General features: G+C 34.9%; 2 protein-coding genes across 2 annotated transcripts in view; one reads left to right on the top strand and one right to left on the bottom strand.

Moving 5' to 3' along the window:
* Window positions 1–3,024: 3,024 nt before the first annotated feature.
* On the bottom strand, window positions 3,025–23,891 carry LOC135224347 (putative uncharacterized protein DDB_G0271606). Its single transcript, XM_064263256.1, has 4 exons — window positions 23,125–23,891; window positions 8,578–9,275; window positions 6,631–6,760; window positions 3,025–4,417 (listed from the first exon to the last, which is right to left on the bottom strand). The coding sequence occupies exons 1-4, from the start codon at window positions 23,135–23,137 to the stop codon at window positions 4,026–4,028; spliced, it is 1,233 nt and encodes a 410-aa protein (XP_064119326.1). The 5' UTR covers window positions 23,138–23,891; the 3' UTR covers window positions 3,025–4,025.
* LOC135224348 (uncharacterized) overlaps window positions 22,868–27,123 on the top strand; it is a 26,437-nt gene continuing 22,181 nt past the window's right edge. The window contains exon 1 of the mRNA XM_064263261.1: window positions 22,868–23,107. The gene's annotated coding sequence lies outside the window, so the exon portion shown is untranslated. The remainder of the gene's footprint in view (window positions 23,108–27,123) is intronic.

The following is a 27,123-nucleotide window of genomic DNA, read 5'->3' as shown; positions in this document are numbered from 1 at the left end:
CTGCAAAGAAATTAATTTCTCCACAGTGCAAGCACTAAGACCTCTCTTCTGAGATTTACAGAGATTTAAATTAATACAATTCACTGAATAGACAGATTTAGTTCATCTGCACATTTGATTACGCTGTTTTTAAAAGTTCCAAAGACGTTATCGTGGTGTTAATGAGCTACGTACTACCCTTGCAGAATTAATATAAATCCAGCGGTGTCTTGTCGACATATAGCAGCTACCTTATACATCCAGCCACAGAAACATGACATGCATTGTAAGTGTTCTGAAAGATTGAACATGTGGACAGTATTAATACAAGTTAGAAAGTCTTGCTACACCAAAAAATGATTCAATTATTGCCGTGCAAGCTAATAACTGATGCAAAAACTCAACTTCAAATGGTAGGGATATTCATTACGTCACGAAACCCGGCAAGAGGTACCTCTGGTCTCTACTAATAAATATAGCAGAGAGCAAACCACACTCTGAGAACCTTCAAGGGGTTTGAAAACAGGTCTTGCAAGACTGAGAGGCACTTGAATGGTGTCTGAATAAAAGCACTTGAAAAAAATAAATAAAAAGAGATCACACATCCTGTAGTCCTGACGTTGCATTACGTACTTCAGTTGTAAAGTTAATCAGTAATAGATTCTTACACTTCTAGTAAATAAGTTTATACGTGTTATGATCATTCGAACTCCTCCTGTCTTATAGGTGCATTTAATTATCTTACTTCTGTTGCATAAACTAGTTCCTTAGGAAATACATTTCAACACGTAAACGCCCTAGTCGCTTCTAAGGAGATGTTTGTTTGTTTGTATGGTGCTTTTACGTTGCATGGAACCAGTGGTTATTCAGCAACGGGACCAACGGCTTTACGTGACTTCCGAACCACGTCGAGAGTGCACTTCTATCGCCAGAAATACTCATCTCTCACTCCTCAATGGAATGGCCGAGAATAGAACCCGCGACCACCGAGGTGGAACGCAAACACCATATCAACCACGCCACAGAGGCGCCTTCTAAGCAGATGGAATCACACATACAGTTTCATCTAGTTTCGATAGAGAATGAATTCCTGGAGGCAGAAAATGTGCCCTCTGTTTCAAAAAAGAGGGTTTTATAGCATAAATTCTAACAAAAAAAGAGGGTCCCAACATTCATTAAAAAATTAGTTATCCATAGAAACAACTTTCTAAAGATAAAAAAAAAATCAGCTCCAGCTATAAAACTGTGATAAATAACAGCTCGGAATAACATTCTTCCTTAAAGCTATTGTTCATAAAAGTCAGTATCATGTTTAGACATTTAGCAAATATCTATTAAATGACTATGGACTGGCTATGTGGTGATAGTGTGAGTGATCGCAGTATATAAATTGCACGACTGCATCCCTTAAGACTAAGCTCTGAAAGCTTTGCATAGTAACTTCACGGATGTGGCAGGGGCTATTATTTTGAGGTCTGGCCGACAGAAGGTGTAAGACACAGTACTGTGTTCGGTGATGCGGAAAAGTAAACAGAACGGTAAAGCAACTTAAGCAACTCCTATTTCCATTTGGTTTTATTAACTGCGCATCCTTCTCTTTGGTCACCAAACTGAACTACTGTAGCTTAGTTACTTTATGGTTCATTTACCCATCCGTGCTAGCTAAATATTAGCTGTTTATTTTTAACGTTTCAGTGATGCGTCAGCTGAATGACAGCGTACGTCCTTGCAGTAAATGGTTTGGACAAGAGGGTACATGGATAAAATAGTTATCATCATGAACTTGCTTGAAAGCATATAGGTAGAGGTTAATCTGAAAGGCTCTCCTGAAAGGCATACTGTAGTAAATGTTGGCCCAACTGAGAAATAACTTCTTAGTGGCTAATGTGTAGTGTAAACACTTGGTTTTCATTCTGCAAAGTAGGCCTTGAAGCGTAGGCTGAAAGAATCCCTGCCTGTTCAGAATATGACAGAGTATCAACGCCATCATTACTGGTAGACCCAGGCAGAGAAATTCATGCGTTGACAATTCAGATATTAGAAAGCAAATACAGTCCCGCATGATAAATGTTTCGTATTTCATTCCCAGCATGCACTATAAGCATGAGGACCAAACATATCTAGTAAGACTTGGAAAGTAAAAAATGAAAACTAAATGGAAGACATTCTTATGTAAATACGTCAGTGTGTGCTCAATAACTCTGTAGCAAATGCACAATAATACAAGAGTCAGCACTTTATGTCTCTCCTTCTCTCTGATTTGAAGCCGTGGAGAGTAATAACGTTTGTGCTTCCAAAGCTATATTTAATCCTCTTCATTTTTCTATATCTCCACAGAAGAGCAGATCCGGATATGGTATAACTTTCTTTACATAAAGGGGTTTTAAGTACATTTGTTGGGTTCAACTCATAACTAGTCGCACAATAACATTAATAAAAAAAAGGACGATATTCAAGTGTTTACATAAATACGTACAAGATGACGTGTGCATACATACGTATAAAAAAAAAAGTAGTCAGGGCAAGTCCCTTTGCATAGACAAGTACATAACAGAGATTAATACCTCAATAACATGAAAACCCTGAAAATGCAACGACAAAAGACGTTTTCTCTCCTAAGTATATACCTGACAAGGCTGGCGAACTGTGATCGCTAATGATTTGTCTTTTAGCATATTTTGAAGTTCGGTATCCTATGAGGAAAAACGTGAAAAAATAAAATAACGTTAAAATAACAAATTATGTAACCACTGGGTCCCAAATGTCATGGATGCTGAATGTATCATTGCTATTATTTTGAGCAACACAAGATAAGGAAAATATTGAGTAATCTTAAATTATCACTGGACAGATATTCTGATATTATGCTCTCAGTGAATACAAACAATTAAAACCTGTCACTCTTTGAACGTATGAATGAAAGTCACATTTTATATATATATATATATATATATATATATATATATATATATATATATATATATATATATATATATATATATATATATATATATATATATATTATATATATTGATACATAATCCACCATGATGTAAAAACATAATCTAGTTATATAATTATATATTTCTTGTACAGTACAAATTATAGCTTTCCATCATCAGCTATATAATTTGCTGTACGAGAAATATTTGTTTTGCATAACTGCATAAAAGATTTTGCATCATTGAGGATTATATCCCCATTTACTTAGAGGTACGACATAGTGATAAATATATATATATATATATATATATATATATATATATATATATATATATATATATATATATATATATATATATACAAAGCTAAATGACCCTTATCCTTAAGCAATAACATATAGCAAACGCTTATCAAGATTATACCACCATTTCTTTGTGACACATTCCCTAATGAAAATAAAACCTTATATAAATAGCTTACGATAAGCATCGTAATACAAAGGCATCATTTCACAACGACAACACAAATTATATGAAAAAAACACTGTTGAGCTTTAAGAACGATTCAGGGAATGATTCATTCATAAAGAAAGGGAAACCACAGGAGCATGAATCAACACAACTTTGTTCGTAGGACTTGAAAAGGCTCCGTTTGTATAAACTTCGCAAACACACACCGCAGACGTTATAAGCAACGTATCACAGTTGAAAGAAGCTTTTTCTTTTTTTTAGTTAAGGGACGGCAGTCTTTCTTTGCATAGATCTCGTCTGCATTGCATCTTCCTTAATAAGCTACTGAGAACAATGAAGAAATAACGAAAAAGGCAAGAAATTTCATGGTTCAATACTGCAAAGTTGAGATGAAATATCCCTAAGAGAGCAGGCTTTTGAAAATTGAAATGTATGACGATCTTGCGAAATAGATAAACGCTAATAAATTAACAATAAAAAAACAAGTTTTTAGCACGAAAAAAATAGTGTGAATGATTGCAAAAATGACAGAATGTAAAAACAAAAAAGCTTTATGACAGTGTAAAAACATGAAAATTCTAAAAAAAAAACAAAAAAAAAAAAAAGAAAAACACCCATATCCAACGATTTTCATCAGTGTCGCATCTGTTTACAAGCATCCTCGTAGGACGGAGGCTTGTCCTCTTGGGCCGAGGACCTCCTACTGGAGGATCCCCCAAACGCCTGATGCAGGAACGCCGGAGGGGCTAGGCGACCATCGACAGTCGACGTCGAACTTATAACTTGAGCGCCAGCTGGTAGCTGGTAAGTCGGAGCTACGTGACCGCCCTGCAGGGGAGAAGAGCTGATGATTTGGGCTCCAGGTGGGAGCTGGTAGGTGGTCGTGTTGGAGGCGATCTCACGGGCCTCCCTCGACAGGACTATGGGGGAGGAGTAAGTCACTCTGTCAGGGTGGTCCTGGGGGAGGGAGTCGAAGTCTTGCTTGGCTTTGTAACACAGGCGGAAGCAGGATCCTAGTTGAATGGCTGCAAAAAATTGAAATGCTGCAGTTAACCAAAATCTGTTGGTTTATGATATTCTAGCAGTTAACCAAATAAATGTTGGTTTCTGATTAGAAGCAGATGTTGAATGGCTGCAAATACACAATGCTGCAGTTAGGCAAAATATGTTGTTTTGTGATCATCTAGATTCTAGAATCTAGAAGTATAGATGTTCGATGGCTGCAAAATTAAAATGCTGCAATTAATCAAAATCCGTTGCTGATGGTTTATGATAATCTGGAAGTTGTTATATGGTTGCAAAAATAAAATGCTGTGGTTAACCAAAATCTGTTGGTTGATGATAACATAAGAGTGGATATCTTACTTTTACTTTTATGCATTCAAGGTTATGAGTCCATGTTTATACTTGTAAATTTCCTTTGCATCTAAAATATATATATATATATATATATATATTATATATATATATATATATATATATATATATTATACACACACACACACACAGAGAAAGAGTGAGAGTGTTACAAGGAGTTACAAGGATTAGGATGTCTCAAACACTTGTTAGTCCATCCGAGGAGACATCGTGTGCTCGCTTATCTGTAGGAGCAGGTTTTACTGTTCATTCAGTGTCCTAATGATTCTGTCTAGCTTTCTTTTAAACTCTTCCGCACTAAGAGAGAGAGAGAGAGAGAGAGAGAGAGAGAGAGAGAGAGAGAGAGAGAGAGAGAGAGAGAGAGAATTATTTTCCGTCGTTAACACTAACTTCCCATTGAATTCGCCGATACTATTATATCAAGTAATACCTACTCAGACGTTTATTCTCATAGTTCCTCTTTATATTCTATCTATGTCAATCTCCCCATTAATCCCAACTGACCTTTTGACCATTTTTCTTCGTCTTCAGGCTCATGTGACCTATTTAACGACGATAGTTTTCTTTCAAGTAAAACTTTCTGGCTTTTTCTAAGAAGATTTAATTCCCATCCGGGAAGGGTCAAATCCTCTTCAAAACTTTTTTTTATTATTACTATTATCAGTGAATAAGCTTCAATACCTTTGGCGTTACTTTTCCAAAAATTTGTGAAATCTCCATCATATCTTACAGTCAGGAGACTTGACAAAAAGATCTACGTCGCATAGATGGCTCTCTTGTCTCTTTTATAGTATCTTGGATAAGATAAAGAAGTATACTACGTTTCAACTCAATTATTCGTTCTTTCTGACTACCCTGTCGTGTTGGAATTGAACCATATATAAATGTTTATCTCCTTGACATACAGAGCAACAACGTATATAAGGAAATGAGAAGAGCCTGTCTAGACACAGACTTAGTGTAAGAAAAAGTGTATTTCCATAAGATTGACATTTTCATCGTAAGCAAAGAATCTCATATTTATCAGTAGTGGTAAAGTCTGTTACTGAGTAATCATGACAATTGCAGCTACTCAAAAGTCTCTGATTTCTCTCTCTCGTAATGTGTTACCTTTAGAAAAGCACTAATTTTACCGCATTTCATCTATTGCTGAGAACTTGCAATTAGCAAATGGATAAAAATACTTGCAAGACGTCTACTTTCGTTACACATAGAGACTACAACAAATAAGACAGGAATTACCAAAAAAAGTAATTTAAGAAGCTCCAATTTCTCTCTCCTAATGGGTTAGTCTTCAGAAAAGCGCTACATCTATTCTAAAACTTCTTCTAAATCGGAAAACCTACAAATATTAAATGGATACAAATACATTCAAGACATCCAGTTTCATTAACCGTAACAAATGAAATAAATCAGTGAAAGAATATAGGCAGCTATTCAAGAACCTCTTTTCTCTTAATGGATTGTTCATTAGAAAAGCGCTACATTTATTTATATCTACCGATATCAAATGGATACCAGTCCATTTTCATTGCATGTAGAAACAATAAATAAATAAATAAAAATAAATAAATAGAATAGACCAAATCAACAGAAATTACAGGTAGCTGTTCAAGAAGTTATATTTCCTCTCTCCCAGTGGACGTCTAGTTTTATTAAACCTTCAGTAAAGAAAACAGCTAGAAACAGTGATGTTTCTCTGCTGGATAAAGTGAGACGCGCTACTAGCACTCTTAACTCCGAGTGTGACAACACTTTACACTCTTAACTCCGAGTGTGACAACATTTTGCACTCTTACCTCCGAGTGTGACAACACTTTACACTCTTACCTCCGAGTGTGATAACACTTTACACACCTACCTCCAAGTGTGACGCAGATGAAACCGTGTAGCGTGTTGACACCGTGGGCGATGCCCCACAGAATCAGGATTCCTCCAAAAAGGCCCAGGGTGATCATACAGTTCATTCCAATCTTCCTGCCGTTGCCGAGCTACAAATATTAACATTGTAAGAGAGGTTTCATTGAAATTTACAGGTATAATGTAATTAGCAACAGCACAACTTTACAGAATGTCAGTCATTGTTTCATAAGAAAGATGAAATGGAATTTTAACACACACACACACACACACACACACACACACACACACACCACACACATATATATAATATATATATATATATATATATATATATATATATATATATATATATATATTATATATATATATATATATATATATATATATTATATATATATATATATATATGTGTGTGTGTGTGTGTGTGTGTGTGTGTGTGTGTGTGTGTGTGTGTGTGTGTGTGCCTGCCTACTTTTGCTGTAAGTGATTTTCTAACAGAAAACTGGGACAACGACTTTTATTGCTAGAAAAGAATGCATGTAACTTGGTCAATAATGGATCTACGAAAACTTAACGGTTATCCAACTATTTCTGTCCTCCTTTTTTCTATTGTAAATTGCTAACTCCTTTCTGTGGCAAGTCGAGTTCGTATTGATCACACCCCTTGCCATGTAACCCAGACATTTAATCTCATAAAGCGGCCGGCATGGAAACGGCGCAATTTGTTTGTCGAAGGTTACTCAAGTCCTCAATTGATACAGTCCTGCCTCGTACTATCCTTTATAACAAAGAATCAGGTCCAGGTGTAAGTAGGATCAACTCTCATGACAAACACCCCGAGGCTAAATCAGATACACAGGTCGAGCTGTTAATTTTGGCAACGTACATAAACAAAACTTCTAAAATTAATTGAAAAACCGAATGTGAATACATTTTACTCACTTTTGAATAATATGTGTATGTGTGTGTGTGCTGTGTTATCTCCCGCAAAAAAAAACATGAATATTCTTATGCATATATACATATACAAGTGAGTGCGCAATTGCATTTCAAGGTAACATATATTAGGTAACACGTCACCAGATAAATAGATATGACATAATGGACTTGCAACAAAGCAGCAATAAACCTTTCCTCAACGTTGCGAATTTCACTTACAATAGAGTCTTATTGTATCTTTAACTTATGCCTGTTGCTGGCTGGATGTTGTAATTTTAGCTAAAGTCATAGTTTTCTAAGGAGATCTCAAAGAAAAGGCCAAACATTGCACCAAAATGTGTGTAGTATGTTTGAGCAGAAATTTCCACTGAATCCTTGCAGGAGTTTTAGTAGGTAATGGGAAGAGATAAGCGCAGCCCAGATATTCTGGTGGTTAAAAAAAATAATAAATAAAAGTATGATGAACACATGATTATCAGATATTACCAACACATGGTCATATCACCACATCATCATATTCCAAAAAACAGCACATTTGCTTCCAAAAATCAGGGTTGAGTCTCGAAGATTCTTGAAAAAAAATTAGTGGGATATGGGTTTCCTTGAAACGAAACTGTTTGTGAAGCTACTTCGGTTTTAAATCAAGACCAAAAAGGGTAGCCGTGCTGGACTGGGGAATTTAGACAACGAGCTATTAGCGTTTCCTCTAGGTACAGAGAGCTATTAGCGTTTCCTTCAAGTACAGAGAGCTATTAGCGTTTCCTCTAAGTACAAAGAGCTATTTGCGTTTCCTCTGAGTCCCAAGATTTTTGTTGTCAGAGCAGCTGATGGTCGAAAACTTTAATTTACTGTACAAGAAATACATATATTTTATATTACTACTTAAGGACTTTACACATTAAGGATTGTATCGCCATTTACTTAAGAGGTACAACATAGTACCTAGCTCCTGCAGTATATATATTTCAATCCAAAATTAAGCATTATCGAAATATTCCTCTCTCACCTGCACTCCTCTGTACATGAACGGCTGCCCCCTTCTGATGTAAGCTCCCCGACCCAAAATAATGGGCTGCTGGACCACCAGAACAGCAGGTCCTTGTAAGTGCTCCGACTGGTCAGACTGGTTTTGCCCCGACTGCCTGTCTCCTGAGTGAGGAGACCGCCTCCCTTCCGAATGCTGGGAATGCCGTCCTTCAGAAGAGTGCTGGGAGTGGCGCCCTACGGAATTCTGCGAGGGTCTTCGAGATTGCGACTGGGGATGAAGCTGATTCGACGACTGAGAGTGTCGCCGAGCTTGCTGTTGCTGCTGCTGCGACTGTCGTGCTTGGCCGTCAGAGCTCTGCTGCGAATGTCGGCGGTGCTGTACTTGAGCCGGCTGCTGTGCTTGTCCTTCTGCATGCGGTGAAGGCAGGCGGAGTTGCTGCTGCTGGGGCTGCTGCTGTTGCTGTTGTGATGGCCTGCGTTCATTTTGCTGTCCTACCTGAGGTCGTTCTGCCTGCTGGGTCTCAGGAGGAGAGCTTTGCTCTCCTCCCGTGGGCTGCTCTGGCGGCTCAGTAGGTCTTGGTTGTTGCTGGGATTCCTCTTCTTGGGCCGTCGTCGAGTCGTCGTTGGCCTGTGAGCTCCTTCGAACTGGGGCCTCGTCAGGTGAAGTAGGCTGCGATTCTGACTCCCTCCCATCCTGCTGTTGCGATACCCTGTTGCCTGCAAAAACAAAATCACTTGTTAGTAATGGGCGATACACACACAAACACACAAACGCATATAAATGTATATATAAATTCATGTATATAAGCAAATACCACAGGAAAATGATAGTCAGAAATCCAAGCGCTTTCGTCTTTACTAAGACATTGTCAAGGAGCTAATGAAATACAATTCAAGAGAAAGGTCTCAGGTACACAACAAGAACAAGAATACCAGATGGTTAATTGTCAAAAGGGTAAAAATTAAAAGAGATAATCCAGGATTATCGGATATCACACGGTCACAAACCTATACAGATTTGACCCTAACCGAAATTACAAAGTAACTTTACAGTCCTAAACATGTAAAAACTGAATATATTAATTTTGTTGCTTATATTTATCTACAACTTTTTTCATTATGAAAGCATCGAGTTTAAATAAACCAAGACTTAAATTTAGAACATTTCTATTATTTGACTTGATGAAACAAGATTCAATGATATTCCTTTTAACTGAGTCATTACATGGGATTAAGGCTCTTGCTTGACTCCAGTTAATAGGATGAACTAAATCTCTCATATGTGCGAATAATGCATTCGATATTTTCCCAGTTCTCACAGAATATTGGTGCTGTTTGAGACGTTGTGAAAGAGATTTACCGGTCTGTAATAGACTTTATCACACTTTTTGCAAGGAATTTCATATATGCAGCCTGGAAGATCTTTAGGAGAATTTTTGATTACTAAACTCTTGACATTAATATTACTGAAAACAACATTTATGTTAAAAAGCTTTAAAATTCTAGGAATATCTAAAAACCTTTCATCATAGGGCAATTTTAGAATGTTATGCTTACTAAATTCAAGTTTGTCATTTGTTTAATAAAATGTTTTTCTAGCTCTTTTCCATGCCACATCTACAAAAGTTCTTGGGTATTTAAGTTTCAATGCAATATCATAAATAGTTTTAATTTCAGCATCAATAAACTGCGGCCTACAGACAAGTAAAGCCCTTAGGAACATCCCAGAAAAAAACAGAGAATTTAACATTTGATGGTGATTGGAGTAGTAATGAACAAAAGAGGCAATGTTAGTTGATTTTCGAAAGACTGAAAAGGTGAAATTTCTATCATTTCTATGGACAGTTACATCAAGAAAATTCAAATTACAATTTCTTTCTTCCTCTACAGTAACTTTTATAGAAGGGACTAAATTATTGAGATTATAAAGAAATTCCTGGAGATTTTCGTGAACTGGCCAAATACAGAAAATATCATCTACATACCAAAACCATAAAACTTTTTGGGGCAAAATTCTTGGTAAGAGTTTTGTCTCAAAAAATTCCATGTAAATATTGCTAAGGACAGGAGATAAGGGATTACCCATAACCATGCCAAACTTTTGTACAAAAAATTCCCCATTAAAACAAATTTTACTATCTTTGATACATAACCTTATGAGACTAATGAGGTTTGCTACACTTAAAGGAATGTCATGACGTTCTAATTCATCCTCCAAATATTCAAGTAAGTCATCTACAGGCACTTTTGTAAATAAAGAGACAACATCAAAACTAACCATATTAAAATCAAAATTCTAATTTAAACTATTCAGTTTATTTATAGAATCAACATTGTTTTCAACATTCGTGTTAGAAATGTTTCCTACCAAAGGAGTAAGAATTTTTACAGGCCATTTAGATAAATTATACGTAACTGAGTCCACTGAACTAATGATTGGTCTGAGTTTAATTTTTACCCTTTTGACAATTAACCATCTGGTATTCTTTTTCTTGTTGTGTACCTGAGACCTTTCTCTCGAATTGTATTTCATTAGCTCCCTGACAATGTCTTAGTAAAGACGAAAGCGCTTGGATTTCTGACTATCATTTTCCTGTGTTATTCGCTTATTTAATGAAGTCACGTGCATCTACTGTGATTTTTAAGCATAAATTCATATGTATGTATATATATATATATATATATATATACTATATATAAAAATATATATATGTAATAAAAAAAAAACACTTGTCAGTAATGGGCGATACACACACATACACACTAATGCATATAATGTATATATAAATTCATGTATATGCATATATATATATATATATATATATATATATATATTATATATATATATATATATATATATATAGATAGATAGATATATAGATAGATAGATAGATAGATAGTTAATAAACAGCTCTCGATAAGGGACAATGGAGGCCGAAATTGTTGAGCTAAAAGGAATTTCATCTTTTCTTTTCCCCTTTGGACTACAACCTCATAGATAGATACATACATACATATATCACACACATATATATGCATTCATATAGCTATATATATTAGGCGAACCTTTACAACTTGTTTTTATCACAGGCACGAAAGTGTTATTAGTTCTGAAATCTAATGATAAATAAGTCTGTCAAATACCTTTGTAAGCCTTTGTCCCTAATGACGTCACCATAAGGCACTCATAACTTTGTTTAGGTTTTTTTTTTTCCTCAGATAACTTCAATAACTGAATGTCAGAGTTCTGTTTATTTCAAGAGTACCAATAAGTTTTTATTTAGAATTCGTTGCTGAGCTGACTGCTGACGACATCAATGGTTTTGTTTTTAAACAAGCTTATTTACAAAGTGTTTAATACTTGTATATGTCTGATGCCTTCAGACTCAATATATAACATATGGTGATTTTTTTTTTCGTTTTTTAAACAGGCGTTATTTATGTATGTATGTATGTATGTATGTATGTATGTATGTATGTATGTATGTATATGTATAGTATGTTATATATATAATATATATATATATATATATATATATACATACCTAATAACGCCTGTTTAAAAAACGAAAAAAAAAATCACCATATGTTATATATTCGTAGTTTTCTACAAATAAGAGATAAATAAAATGAAATGAAAAATGTCATACTTTGCAGAACGATGACAGTTATCATAACATTTCCTTGCTATAGATAAAATCATAATAGCTATTTCCTAGGACAGATATCGAGATTAGTAACCGTGGGAGTCAGGCTGAAACAAACGTACAACAAGCAAAAGAAACAAACAGTACTTCCGTCTCATATCCGGGACATGAATCATGATCCTGTTACAAACATCGGCGAGTTAAACCTTAGCATTATTTCACTCGACAATTATTCCCAGAAGACCGTGGCGACCAATTTGTTAAATCTTCCAAACACGATTCGTCATTCTTCTGTCTGTTGCAATTAGAACTTTATCATTTAATCACCACGGTATCCAATATTAATTAGCGACGATTATATCAGGGACCCGGTTGCGTCAAAACAGTATAGCGAGAAGCGTGGTGGTGTCGTAACAATGACGGTATTGTTATCATTAACAAAAGCCAGCAATGAATGTAATAATTTCCAAGCGTTAAAATAATGAGCGGAAACCTCGTTCATGATCCTCTTCTGGGTAAGAGCTGTATATTTATAGGCAACTAAAAACAGAGAAGAAGGATATACATTAAATTCTAGAAGGGACAAGATAATGTCAGACCGGAAAGCGGTTACATTAATTGACAGGAGTTCGTATTTGACGTATAAGATCACACAGGATTCGTGAGGATTAAAAGGGGAATGGAAAAAGGAATAAAAATGGAAAATATTTATAGATAATGAAGTAGGAAGTTCTATGTTCAAATTGCAAAAAAAAAGTATAACTAAATTAATTAATTCAAAGTAAAATATGAATTTATAACATCATCGTCTAAGTGGAAAATAGTGACCACTAGAGCTCTACTCAATGTTATCTCCTCTGACGAATGCCATTGTTTACCAATGACATTACGTAATGCAACTGCATTTGATGTAATCAATCCAGCGCTGCGGAAAGATGATTTAAAAAATGAGCTGTAAATCAGAAAAAAAAATTTACAGATCACGATCAAAAGATAAAAGAGTTAATTTAACATAAACAAGGCTTTGGAACATTTAAAGAACAAAGGATGTCTAGCAAACTTGAAAAAGGTGAAATAAAGCATGCTCTAAAACTGCTGCTTAACTCTGAACTTTGTCGTATACATCCTGGCATATTTTCTGAAGAATTAGAGACATTCTTTATGGTATTTGTCAGGTCCAGGAAAAAAAAAACTAGGTAAATCCCGACCTTGAAAAATAGTTCAAGTTAAGTGTAACATTGGGAACAAGTTTCACCAGGTCCACTATATAATACTAATACTACTACTACTACTACTGCTACTACTACTACTACTACTACTACTAATAATAATAATAATAATAATAAATAAATAGACATTTACTTTAAATCAATGGAAAACTCCTGGAGAGAATAATCAGGCCACACCCAAGAAAACCACCAAACCAAGTTGTATCATTATCATTAAACACACACACACACACAAACACACACACACACACACACATATATATATATCAACAACAACAACGTAGTTTGTAGGCTTACTCCCCGATTAAGCGAAACACGTAGACAGGATCCCGAATTGTATGTTTGTATGGTGTGTTTACGTTGCATTGAACCACTGGTTATTCAGCAACGGGACCAAAGGATTTACGTGACTTCCGTGAACTTCTTTCACCAGAAATACACATCTCTGACACCTCGTGGCCACCGAGGTAGCAGGCCATGACCAAACCGACCATGCCACTGAGGAGCTAATGCACCTGAAGATTTTGTCGCTATATTAACTGCTAGGAATGTGTGTGCTGTGATTCACGCGTGATAACCATATGTTAAGTAAGTATTAGAAGCCTAGTCTGCGTTGCGTTGCTATTTACAGTTTATGAATTTCGCGCTGCTGCCTTCTTCTTGTTCTTAGAACAGGCAGTATCTGGAAACGGTCTTCGGAACTGATAAGAGCTTTCTGGCTGACTGGTGTTGCAGACGGTAAAGTACGATTATTACGCGTGAATCACAGCGCACATTCCTAACAGTTAATATAGCGACAGAATCTTCAGGTGCACTGAATCCTGTCTATATTTTTCCCTTACTCGGGGAGTAAGCCTACAAAGTAGTTTATTGTTGTTGTTATTGTTGTTCTTGTTAGGGGGTTAGGAAAGCCTGAAGGTCTGAAAAAAGTGTTTCGTGTCGAGTTAAAGATACAGGGATTTTAGGATAGGATATTTATGATTTATTTATTAGAATGAAAATAAAAAAAATAAACTATGTAAATTCTGTGTCTGTTTCTCGCCTCTACACCATTCTTAAATGATGGGTAGGAGCGGGATTTCGTTGGTTGCAATAAATGAGGGCGTATGCTTATAGATAAAGACAGCCTTCTTAAACTAAGGAGGCAACCTTCTAAATCATGAAGTGACATTCAATATTTTGAGGGATTTCTTCTCTGATTACTCATCATCCTTGTTGCTGAATAAAATGGCTAATATTTTGATGCATTTCTTGAGCGTTGCATAACAAGTGGTAGAAATCTGGTCCTTCATAAGAGTGGCTTTTTTTAACTCAACACTATTTTTCCAGAGTAACTAAGTGGGCATCATCCCCAGGAAGGGTATGAGAAGTGATATATATACACCATGGTGTTTCCTTTGGTCTCCTTGATAGGGTCTTGCGCTATTTTCCTTTACCAATTCTTGGGTTCTGTTATTCCTGTTATATGTGATTTTCATTATTCTAAAGTTTTCATTATGTGATTTTACATCCGGTTTAATTTCTTCACTCACGTGTTTTCTTGATAATGATTTGGATGCATAATACCACTATAGAATTTTTACTTTTCTAGGAACCTTTTCTAGTTCTTGGGTTCTCTTATTCTTTTTATATATGATTATTATTTACTAAAGTTTTTATTATGTGATTTCACATCCCTTTACATTTCTTCCCTCGCGTGTTTTCTTGGTAATGATTTGGACGCATAATGGCACGAAATATGTTATACTTTTATACGAATTTATTCATGGTTGATGGCTTAGTCCTGCCATAACACGTCCATAGCATTCAAAAGCCGATGGCCCACAGCAGCTGAGTTGTTACTAATGTCTTGGAACATCCGGTCCAATTCGTGGTGTGTATCTTGCCGAGTCGTGCGATGGGGCAGGACACTTCGTGCATAGGCATCGATCACATTATTTGAGTATATTTTGGGCCACTTTTTTTCCTCCATTTTGGCATCAGCTTTTATTTTATCCGACCTCCAGCTTACACGGGATGAGTGCTAAAATCTACGGTCAAATAAAGCGATCTTTCGGCAACGAAAATTCAAATGAATAGGCAATGTTTTATTGAAAATAATGGGTCTTTACAGTTTAACATGCGTATCATTTACTTTTAAAAGAAATTCTTTCTAACAAATAAATCATAAATATCATGTCGTAAAATTCCTGTACCTTTAACTCGACACGAAACACTTTTTGATAGTTTCTTATAAAGAGAAGTGGGTCGTTAATCGTTTTATTACGTTACTAGCAGATCCAAAAAGGGAAGATTGCCATTAATGCTGTTTTTTATTAGGTTGACCTATAAACTGATCTATGGCCATGAGAAATTACGTTAAAACAAACATATTTGGGATCTCCACCTGACCGTCAAGGCACTTACTATGTTCCTTATAAATTAGAGAACAATAGAAAAAAACTAACTTTGAACTGACTCGGATCTTGTAAAATGATATACATGGGACATACCTACGTATCTGTCAATAAATTGCACCGGGAAAGAGTATCGTGATTAGATCAAGGCAACGCCATTGAAATTTTATACGAGGGAAGAACGCATGACAAGTATATATACTTCCTCCTGGAAGAAGAAGTCCTTCATAAAATTCTTATGAGAAATGCCACCACCATCACGATCATTGGTAAGGCGGCCTTTGAACATCTATTACCGCAGTCAGAGAACAGGAAAATCGAAACTGCTAAGGAGAGAGAGAGAGAGAGAGAGAGAGAGAGAGAGAGAGAGAGAGAAGTAATGTGTTACCTACAAGCACCTTCAGAAGGGGACAGCTGAGGGATGTCCTCAAACCTACAAAGCCCTGACGGCCACCACGTCTTTCAAAGCGTGTATCCTGCCACCTTCAGGATTTCACGCAACAGAGATCGGGTGCCAAGTTCTTGTCACATCAGATGAGATCTCGGACGATGCCTCCGAAAAAATAAACTACGTCTCTAATAATAATAATAATAATAATAATAATAATAATAATAATAATAATAATAATAATAATAATAATAATAATATGCCGGAAGTAAACCCTTTTTTAATGAAACAAATAATAATAATAATAATATTAATATGCAGGAAGTAAACCCTTTTTTAATGAAACAAATAATAATAATAATAATAATAATAATAATAATAATAATAATAATAATAATAATAATAATAATAATAATAATAATAATAATAATAATGGAGAAACAAATCCACAGTTGTATAAATGTACATACCTTTAAATCTAAAACTTTAATGGATAGCTTTCGGGAATCTGTTCTGTTATTCCCGAAGGCTATCCTTAAAGTTTTACATTTAAATATATAATACTTTATTAAAAGTAATGGCTACTTCAGCAGCGTTACACTTGTAGAGATTCTTCTCTATTTTACGAGTAGCGGATTCCTCTCTATTTTCCGAATAGCGGCTTTTTCCGTGCTACTTAAACAGGCTAGTATAGCGCCTATAGAGGTCATGATCAAATACAGTGTCCAAATAGGTGTATATATTTGAACTTTACAGATAAAATATGATACCATAGTCATCAAAGTCATTAACGATTTTCTCTCTCTGTCTCTTTAGAGAGAGAGAGAGAGAGAGAGAGAGAGAGAGAGAGAGAGAGAGAGAGAGAGAGAATCGTTAATGACTTTGAAGACTATGGTATCATAGTTTATCTGTAAAATTCAAATATATACACCTATTTGGACACTGTATTTGATCATGACCTCTATAGGCGCTCTACTACCCTGTTTAAGTAGCACGGAAAAAGCCACTATTCGGAAAATAGAGAAGAATCTCTACAAGTGTAACGCTGCTGAAGTAGCCATTACTCTTAATAAAGTATGCTTGAGAGAGGGTCTGCTTCCTAAATACAATAATAATAATAATAAATAATAATAATCAAATAATAATAAAATAATATGCTGGAAGAAGACCTTCATTAAAACAGGTTTTATTGAAAACAACGGCTATTTCAGCCGCGTTCATTTTGCATATAAGTTTCTCTATTCTTATCACTGACTTTTCTTCTGTACTTAAATCAAATAGTACCACGTTTTTAAGACGAACCCCCTATTTGAGGTTCTAATAGTCAACTCAAGTACAGAAGAATGCCTTGCCTGAACAACAATATTCAGAAGAGATAAACCATAATTGACGGTCAGTGGATTAATTTCGTTCAAAGGCTACGTTTTTTAAGAAGAAAAAATAAATGGCAATAAAATCTATAAAAATAGAAAAATGCATTAGATCCTAACCTTACCCAAACATTTTTTTCAATAAGAAAGGCAAAGGATCGTAGAAACATAGTTCAATCAAGCAAATGAAAACTTCACTGCGTCTTGGAATATGTGAAGGATAGAAGACAATAATTTTTTTGTTCTCGAACGAGACACTTTGGCTGACGAGATATTCCAGTGAGGAATTGCCACAAACGAACATACCATGCTGTATGTGCATATGCATAAACAAACGTTCCTCCTAAGTTAGCTAGTACTAGTACAATAACACAAAGAAAAAAAATCTGTTTAAATAAATAAATCAATGTTCGTCGCCCTACATTTACAGATTATATGGATTACTGTAACTAACCACACTGAAGAATACAGATGATTCAGAGACGATTTGTAAAATACACTTTTACTATCTTCAAGCTAGTTTAAAGTATAGTATTTATTACGAAGACATTTTACCTATATATATTATATTATAATACATTATATATAGTGCGTACGCACTGGAAAAACTAAACTAAAACAACAAAAAAATCAATGCAGCCTTGAGAGCAAGAACCATGCCGAACAAAGAAACTCAGAAAAAAAAGAAAGCTGCAAACGACACTTGGTCCACTGCATTGCCAGAGTCATTAAAGATGCAGAAGCATGTACTACTATACTGGAGAACCCACCCAAGACATCCGAGAAAATCGCACTATTGATCCTCGACATTTCTTATTCCCTAAGCTACGGCCGACAGACGCCCTCGAAGATTTTGAGGAACAGTGGCAAGTTCTAACCCAAGGTCTATAGGTCTAGCCCAATGTCTATTGGTCTAGGGCAAGGTCTATAGGTCTAGGCCAAGGTCTATAGGTCTAGCCCAAGGTCTATTGGTCTAGGCCAAGGTCTATAGGTCTAGGGCAAGGTCTATAGGTCTAGCCCAAGGTCTATTGGTCTAGTCCAAGGTCTATTGGTCTAGCCCAAGGTCTATAGGCCTTGCCCAAGGTCTATAGGCCTTGCCCAAGGTCCTGGATTTGGGTCTAGCCAAGGTTCCCTATAGGAACCTGCCCATGTCTATAGGCCTTGCCCAAGGTCTATTGGTCTAGCCCAAGGTCTATAGGTCAAGCCCAAGGTCTATTGGTCTATCCCAAGGTCTATAGGTCTAGCCCAAGGTCTAAAAGTCTATCCCAAGGTCTATAGGTCTAGTCCAAGGCAACTTGGTCTAGCCTAGACCGTGAACAGCAGTGGGATGGGTTGTATTATAAACACATATGGCTTATTCTGAAGCGTCCAACCTTCTCCCATAATATTCTAACTTGTTTTTCGGTTGTCGTTTCAATGTGCATATATTTACCGATGTTCAGAGCTCATATATATATATATTGTTCGCTGGTATAGTGGTTAGTGTCTTAGCACGCCTCTCAGCTATCATGAGTTCGCGCCTCCCCAAGGGTGGTGAAAAATCACTGGATCTATATCATGATCAGTTACTGCCGCAGTGTGAGTGTTTGTGGTGGGAGGTTGAAACCAACATATTATTTGGAAGCTTGAATTTCAAGTCGATGGCACCATGGACTTGTTCTATAAGAACAGGTTTCATCTACTAATATATATATATATATATATATAATATATAATATATATATACATATATAGATATGTATTATATAGATATAATAGACCAGCCTTATTATTGAGATATTAATTATATTATTATAATATATATATATATATATATTACTCTCACTATATATATATATAAGTATATATATAGATCTATATATATATAATATATATCTATATATACATATCTATTTAATTATTTATTATATATATATAACCCGTCTATTACACACTATACCTTATATTAGCGACTGCTGTCCTATATATATAAGCCACTCATTGAATCTTTTATTATATTATATATATATATATAGATATATATATTAATATTTAACTATAATATAATATATATAATATATATATTACTGTTATTATATTATAGAATTATATATATATATACTATATATATATATATATATTAATTCCGTTCCATTTCATTTCCTTCATACTCAGTGTTTTCTATATTATATATATATATATATATAATTATATATATAATATATATATCTCTTATATATATATATATATATTATATATATATCTATATAATACATATCTATCTATATATATAGTATATATATATATATTATATATATATATATCTTATCTATCTATATATTTAATATTATATATATATATATAATATTATGTATATAGATTAATATTTTAAAAAAAAGGGTATAAATTATAGGGTATATGATATATATAGATATATATATATCTATATATATATATATATATATCTATATATAAAATCTATATACTATATATATAATATAATATATATATATATATATATAATGAATATATAATTAGATATTATATATTAAATAAAACATTATTTAATACTAAAATATATAGTATTATATATATTATTCCCATATATAATACACATATCTATATATATATCTATATATATATATATATATATCTATATATATATATATATATATATATATATCTATATATATATATATATGTATATAGATATATATATATATATGTATATATATATATATATAATATATATATATATATATATATATATATATATGTGTGTGTGTGTGTGTGTGTGTTTATATATATCTATATATATATATAATATATATGTTTATATATATATATATAATATATATAAAACTTTTTCAGCAAATGGGAAATTTTAAACACGCCAATTTAACACTTTTTTTTCACTTTTGCTTCCATTAACAAAACAGCTGTTCAAAAATCTCTGAGTTCATATTATTTTCCATGGTTATTTTACGTGACAACAGATCTCGTGCTGTACAGTAATATTGCAAAAATAGAGATTAAAAAAAAGAAGATGCATTTTCATACCAGTATTAAAAGGAAACTGAAAATCTTATTAATATATAATTTTTAAAAAATCTAAAAGAAAAACACAAATTTACGTATTAGTATGAGGACGATTAAAATAAATTACCACTGAGCATGACAGGAAAGAGGACACACACACACACACATTTGTTTAAGTATATGTAGAAAACGTTTTAATTACTATCATGTACCTATTAAAACTTAGAATATATGTTCGTGTGTATACACACCCGTCTCTCAGTTACCTGGCTAAGATCCAGTGTAGTCAGGTAAAACCTCTGCTTAATCATTGTAATCGTTTGGAATTATTCAAATTATTATTATTATTATTTTCAAATTATTATTATTATTATTATTATTATTATTATTATTATTATTATTATTATTATTAGTTTATTATTATTATTCAGTAGATGATACATATTCTTACAAAACGAGCAGACCAAAGGGGCCACTGACTTGAAATTCAAGCTTTCAAAGAATATGGCGTTCAATATGAAGATTATGAAGAATTAATAAGAACTAAAGTGAAAAACAGACAGAGATCACACTTATCAACAAAGGAAAAATATAATAAATAGATAAAAAGCATTAAAATGCAGGAAGCATAGTACTAGGTTAGTAATGCATCGCATTTTCGCAGGAACTTCTGAACTTCTAGTCGCATGATATCCTTTGGGAGGGTGTTCCACAGTCCAACGGCGTGGGGAAGAGAGGACCTCTGGAATTAATTATTTCGAAAACAAGGCACACGCCGCACATTTACTGCATACTGGTGCTGCAAATGGTAAATACCTTCCTCTTGCTAACATTCACTTTTAACTTTCTCAATTTTAAATACTTTGACCAGTCTTTATGGTGGTTTCTTTTCGCTATCGCTATATCACTGCATAACACTGAACATCTTTAAACATCAGCTATGCGTCACAGTGTCAACCAATTCCTTAACAACGACTTCTTCGGATCTTTCCTATATATTGGCTCCCAAGGGTTTTAACCCGACATGTACCCACCTTTGTGGCGTGTTTAGTAAAAGCCCGTTGGGGGATTACCTTAAAAACATAAAAAAAAGACTGCTAATATCATAAAGATAGTGACCTCCATGAAATATTAGACCTACGTAACAATACCCGAACTTTGTTGTGCGTCACTATCATGGAAAGATACATTTTTTTTTTCTTTTAACTATATCACCTATCCATTACCTGACATCGTCAGAATACCAATAACCCAAGGAGAAATGTCACCTCTTAATGTAAGCCACACTTCAACATCAAATCAGGTATACTTTCACGTCTGCATATTTGAACGTACACTTCACTTTCCCATTGATACTCTCTAATTTCTCAAGACGAACTAGCTTTTACATCATGTTGTATTCTCATACCCTCTACGTATTTCGGTATAAAATTTTACCATGTTTTCCCCCACTGACTGGACACCACGTTTATTATATTAATTCAATCTCAACCTTGTACAGCCGTTTCAAAACATGTATTTGTGTCAGATGCTGCTGAAATTTGATCCAGTGATTCTGTAGACGTCTAATCCGAGTTTTGAACTATGGTGAGCTAGGGGTAATCCAATTGATAGATGTGCATTGTCGTTAAAACCCTCATTAATATATGCTACTTCTAAATTTACAAACGAGAGGAGTATTTAGCACGTCTTTGAACAAATCACAGGATATGGTGGTCGGTTGGGAGGGTGATGAAGGAACCTCGTATTTCTCAAGGTCGGTCTAAAGAACAAACACACACGCCCATATGATATATATATATATATATATATATATATATATATATATATATATATATATATATATATATATGCATTACCAGGTTACCTGGTGGATCAGTTAATCAGACAGGAGTCTACAACAGTTCTAGGCCTACATGCACCGTAGACCAGATGATTATTACAATAATATTGTACACAAACTCTAGCATTATAATGTATTTCATTTACACAGTGGGAATGCCGCGCAAAATCTATGTAGGCAGTTGGGTCGAAATTGACAATAAACATAACTATAAGAGGAAAACAGAAATCGTGTTTTGAAATACTTGGTCTAACGAAACATCCAGCATCATCATTTCCCCCGCCCTCTCTCGTCTGGACACGCCCTTCTCCCCCCCACCCCAACCCCCAACGCTAAATAAGGGGGTTAGGGGGGATGGCAGAAAGAGAAAAAAAATGCTCACTGCACAGAAGTTTGTCGATAACTTCGTTCAGACGCTGTTCCAAAAAACCTCGCACAGAGGCATGAGATAACTTTGTATAATATATATTACAGTGGGCGACTGTATTTTGAGTGCCAGTTATTCCGTGCCACCAGCATTAGCAAAACCAAAACTTTGTTTGGCAGCGCTTTTGACATTTTCAGACATCTTCCACGAACCGAACAAGGCTTCTGAATTCTTCCTAGCGCGACCTGTCGCATACTTCTAATCTGCAAGCGAAGACGCCAATGATAAAACGTAGGTATGATACTTACGGTTGCCAGGCATTTTCTAAGCAAGTTTTCCTTCGCTATTTTCTTCTTCGCTCCACCAGCAACATGTGCAAAATTCAGCTGGGATGTTTGTTTACAACCACAGGACTCTGTCACCAGTTATCTGCAGTGACGTCACAAGTGGGGTGGGGTCGGGGTGGGGTGGGGGCTTTTTAACAGAGTTGCCGACGAGTCAATAATCGTGTCTAAGCCCTTTTTACTCCAGGCTTAGAAGCGAATAGAAAACGGACTTCGTAATGTTAAGTTGCTTTTTTGCTGTTTAAATGAATAGGAAAACGACACTCATCCGTAACCCGGATGATTAGATTGTCGACTGTCTTTAGCGTAGACGAAAAACAAGTCGAAAGGCAAGTTAGGCAACACCATGCTCTTATGGCGCCCCGATGACTGAGCAACGGACGTTCTCTCTCTCTCTTTTGTCAGGAATATCTGCCATGTTTTCGCTCTAGCTGCTTTCTGGTGGGCAAGGAACGAACACCGTAACACTGGACGTATATACGCCTGTTTAGCACTATTAGAGGATGAATATATCTAACCCGCAATGTATAGCAGCGAATGCAAAAGAGTTTAGCGACAGACGAACTTCACTACCCGAAAGAAAACATGATCGCCACAGTCCTTTTCCCCCTCCCTGCCTGTTCGCACTGTCTGAGCGGAGACTAAAGGACTAGCAGAAGAGGTAACAGGCAGAGTGAGTGAGTCTAGACTCACACCACAAAGTGAACTGCTGAATTATGACTCATCCGACTCGACTCGGACTCACGCTGCCTCACCACAGCAGCGCGTCATTCCTTCAGCTTCTTCGCGGAGTTTTGACTTTTGTTTTTGTCTGCTTCATATATACTACCTATTAAACATTGGCAGTGACTTCACTTAAATATTTTCCAATTTCAGCTTTGGTACCGTTGTCGCAACGTACCTCCGCGGCAGAAAGAGAGAGAGAGAGTGTCATGAATTTTTTACTTGTTTTCAAGGTTATGGGTTTACTTGCATGTCTCGCAAGGAGTTTATAAATTGTTGGTTTGAGTGAAAACCTGTCCCATATCCTCAAAGGTTCTTATCAACTGAAATTGACTTCTAAATTTATTATGATTATATTATTATTATTAAACTATTCCCTTACCTGGCATTCATATATGTCAGGAACATCAAATATCGTCTTTGTCCAGTTCATCTCTATTCTATCACTTGTAATACCTATATCTTCAAAGGTTCTTGTCACTGATATTGACATTTAATTTATTATGATTATATTATTATTATTAAACCATTCCCTTATCTGTCATTCATACACGTCAGGAACATCAGATTATTGTCCTTATCCAGTTCATTTCTATTCTATCATGTGTAGTAGAAGGAAGAGAAAAATTCTTAGCTAGTTTAATGCACACACACAAAAAATGTCTATTGATCTCTGGGTCGCTTGAAGTATAGGGAGATCGGATCTAAACAGTACACAGTGTTTAAATTTAATATTAACGAAGAAAAAAAAGTGAGATATTTCGTTCAAGTGCTCACGCGTATATAGTTATGTATTCTTATTGACAGAATTTATTTATAATCACGCAAAAGTACTCATACATAACAACCACACCCCCACACGAACGCAGACCCAACCAATCAAGGGTAAGAAGAAAAATTAGTATTGTAAAATTATGTAAATACCATGAAATAACTGTAAATCTGCATTAATGTATTTTACTAACAAAAGATAAAGAAAAAATCAAGGGATGGCACCACAGAAAAAGAATTAAGAAAGTGTTCACCCACCACCACATTCACATTTCAACAGCTGTACGGAAAACTTTCATAACAGTAGCCACTTCATACACCGGTAATCAAGTCACAGGAAAAGTGTCACAGGAATTTAAGGTGGCCGGTAATAAAGTCACATGGACAAATTCACAATATTTCTTGGTGGTATTTATCATTTGCTTATGTTTTTACAGTAACCACTAACGGACTAGTACCAAACACGCCGTGAAGGTGGATACATACTGAGTTAAAAAAAAAAAAAAAAAAAAAGAAAAAAAAAAAAAAAAAAATATTCATGCTTCAAAGGTGAATACGAATCCAGGTACAAAAGTCACAGGAAAAACATCACAAGTTAAAAAGTCATATTAATATTTCCTAGATATAGTGACCTTCAAGGGTTTTAACCCAGTATGCATCCACTTTTGCGGCGTGTTTAGTACAAGTACGTTGGGGATAACCGTTTAAAAATAAACAAAAGACTTTACATTAATGTGACTTTTTCCCTTACACTAAGCTATCGTTTATTAATATAATTGTCGACCACACAATATAGAAAGGTGACGCGTACGTATATATACCGGGTAAATATCCACTCGCTAACCATTCCCTACTTGTCCTACAAAAACCTTAAAACGAGTGGGACGATGTGTGTCAATATATCTTTATTAAACAGCGATTTTTATCAACGGAATTTCGTTATTGTTGCGTGGGCAGCTCACGCAACGTTGGTTCAGCACTATAGTACCAATGCTTCAAAATCATAATAATTATATAACCACATTTATAATAAACCATTACGATTGAAGACATGGTCTGAACACAGCATGTGATTGAATCACTGGCAGTGTGACATCATGATAAATTTTGATATGTTCTTTAACAAATCAAATATTTTTTTTATCCAAATTCAAATTTAAAATAGAATTTGAAATAATTATAGTCACTTTCCTGGAGAGACTAATATTAGTAGTAAAAAAAAAAATCAGAAACTACAAGTTCAAAGTATGTCAAATACCCATATTCTCCCTATTCTACGTTTATTGCTTTAGTCATCGTTATATTTCTAAAAAGGTTAGATTGGCATGCCATAGAGAGAATCATTGATTACCTGAGTATATTGGAATTTCTGACATTTCGCTTCAATAACAACTAAATGATTCATGAGGAATGTGTTCCCTCTAGTACCCTGACCACATAATTGAAGACGGTAGTTTATAAGTTAAGGCTACTGGAATGAAGAATAGGAATTCATTCTATATTCAACTGTCCTAATTCTATAGGCTTCTAGGAAATTTTTTCAAAGACATAGGCATAAATTTAACATCTTCGAAAGGAGTTCGTTAACTTTGTGGTTTTCAGGGGAAAATGGCTGTCCTAAAAAGATAAATAAATAAAGATGTACAACAACGATAATTAAGATATTTACATAAGAATTCTAATGACATAAACATCGGGTTGAAAGAAGATCTGGCAGTTGTAATTGTTGTCACGGATTTGATCTGAGCTGCAAAGCCCTTTACGTGACTTTTTACTGTACTTCCGTTCATATTTTCTTTTTTCCATCTTACTTTCCACCTACTCCAAGCAGTTATTTCATTGCGCAGCTGCGATGCTTTCCTCCTGTTACACCTTCAAAATATTTTTACTTTGCTTCTCAGCGCCGAATGTCTTCATAGGTCCCAGTGCTTGGCCTGTGGTCTAACCTTTTTTTTTTTTTTTTTTTTTTTTTTATTCCTTCCATCATCCATGATGAAAGGCTATGTTCGATTACCAGTTAATGGCGAAGGCTTGGTTTATCGTCACAACACCTACATTATATTATATCTACCTTAAAAAGTATACCGAGCAAAACTTGAATATTTGTAATGCTGAACTCAGTAGGATGTTCAACAAAAAGTTCTCTTGTATCGCTTAAAAAAGTGGAAAAATTAAAAAAAAACTTATCAACAGTGTTCATCCAATTTCTATTCTGCACACTAATGCAAGTACAGCAACCGTCCCACCAAATGCTGGAAACGACCAAATGTAGGAGAAGAGCCGTACTGGACAAGGACATGTGCTTTTAGGATTGAGGCCCGTCGGGCACCGGATGACTTTAGCGAAGTCTGCCTTCAAAGCCACGGAAGAAAATGGGATTTCCAGTTTGCAATATCTGACGCATTAGCAAAATTGATTCGACAACAATTTCATTCGCTGAGAAATAGCGAGTGTTGCAACTCCGCAATA

The sequence above is a fragment of the Macrobrachium nipponense genome, chromosome 12 (assembly GCF_015104395.2).
Source record: "Macrobrachium nipponense isolate FS-2020 chromosome 12, ASM1510439v2, whole genome shotgun sequence".
NCBI classification, from domain to species: domain Eukaryota; kingdom Metazoa; phylum Arthropoda; class Malacostraca; order Decapoda; family Palaemonidae; genus Macrobrachium; species Macrobrachium nipponense.
The sequence above is the reverse complement of the archived record's forward strand: the minus strand, read 5'-3'. Positions and strand labels throughout refer to the sequence as shown.

Coding starts and splice junctions, on each gene's coding strand:
- LOC135224347 (XM_064263256.1), bottom strand. Junction 6,761..8,577: donor TCATGTACAGAGGAGTGCAG/GTGAGAGAGGAA, acceptor TAATATTTGTAG/CTCGGCAACGGCAGGAAGAT. Junction 4,418..6,630: donor CATCTGCGTCACACTTGGAG/GTAGGTGTGTAA, acceptor AATTTTTTGCAG/CCATTCAACTAGGATCCTGC.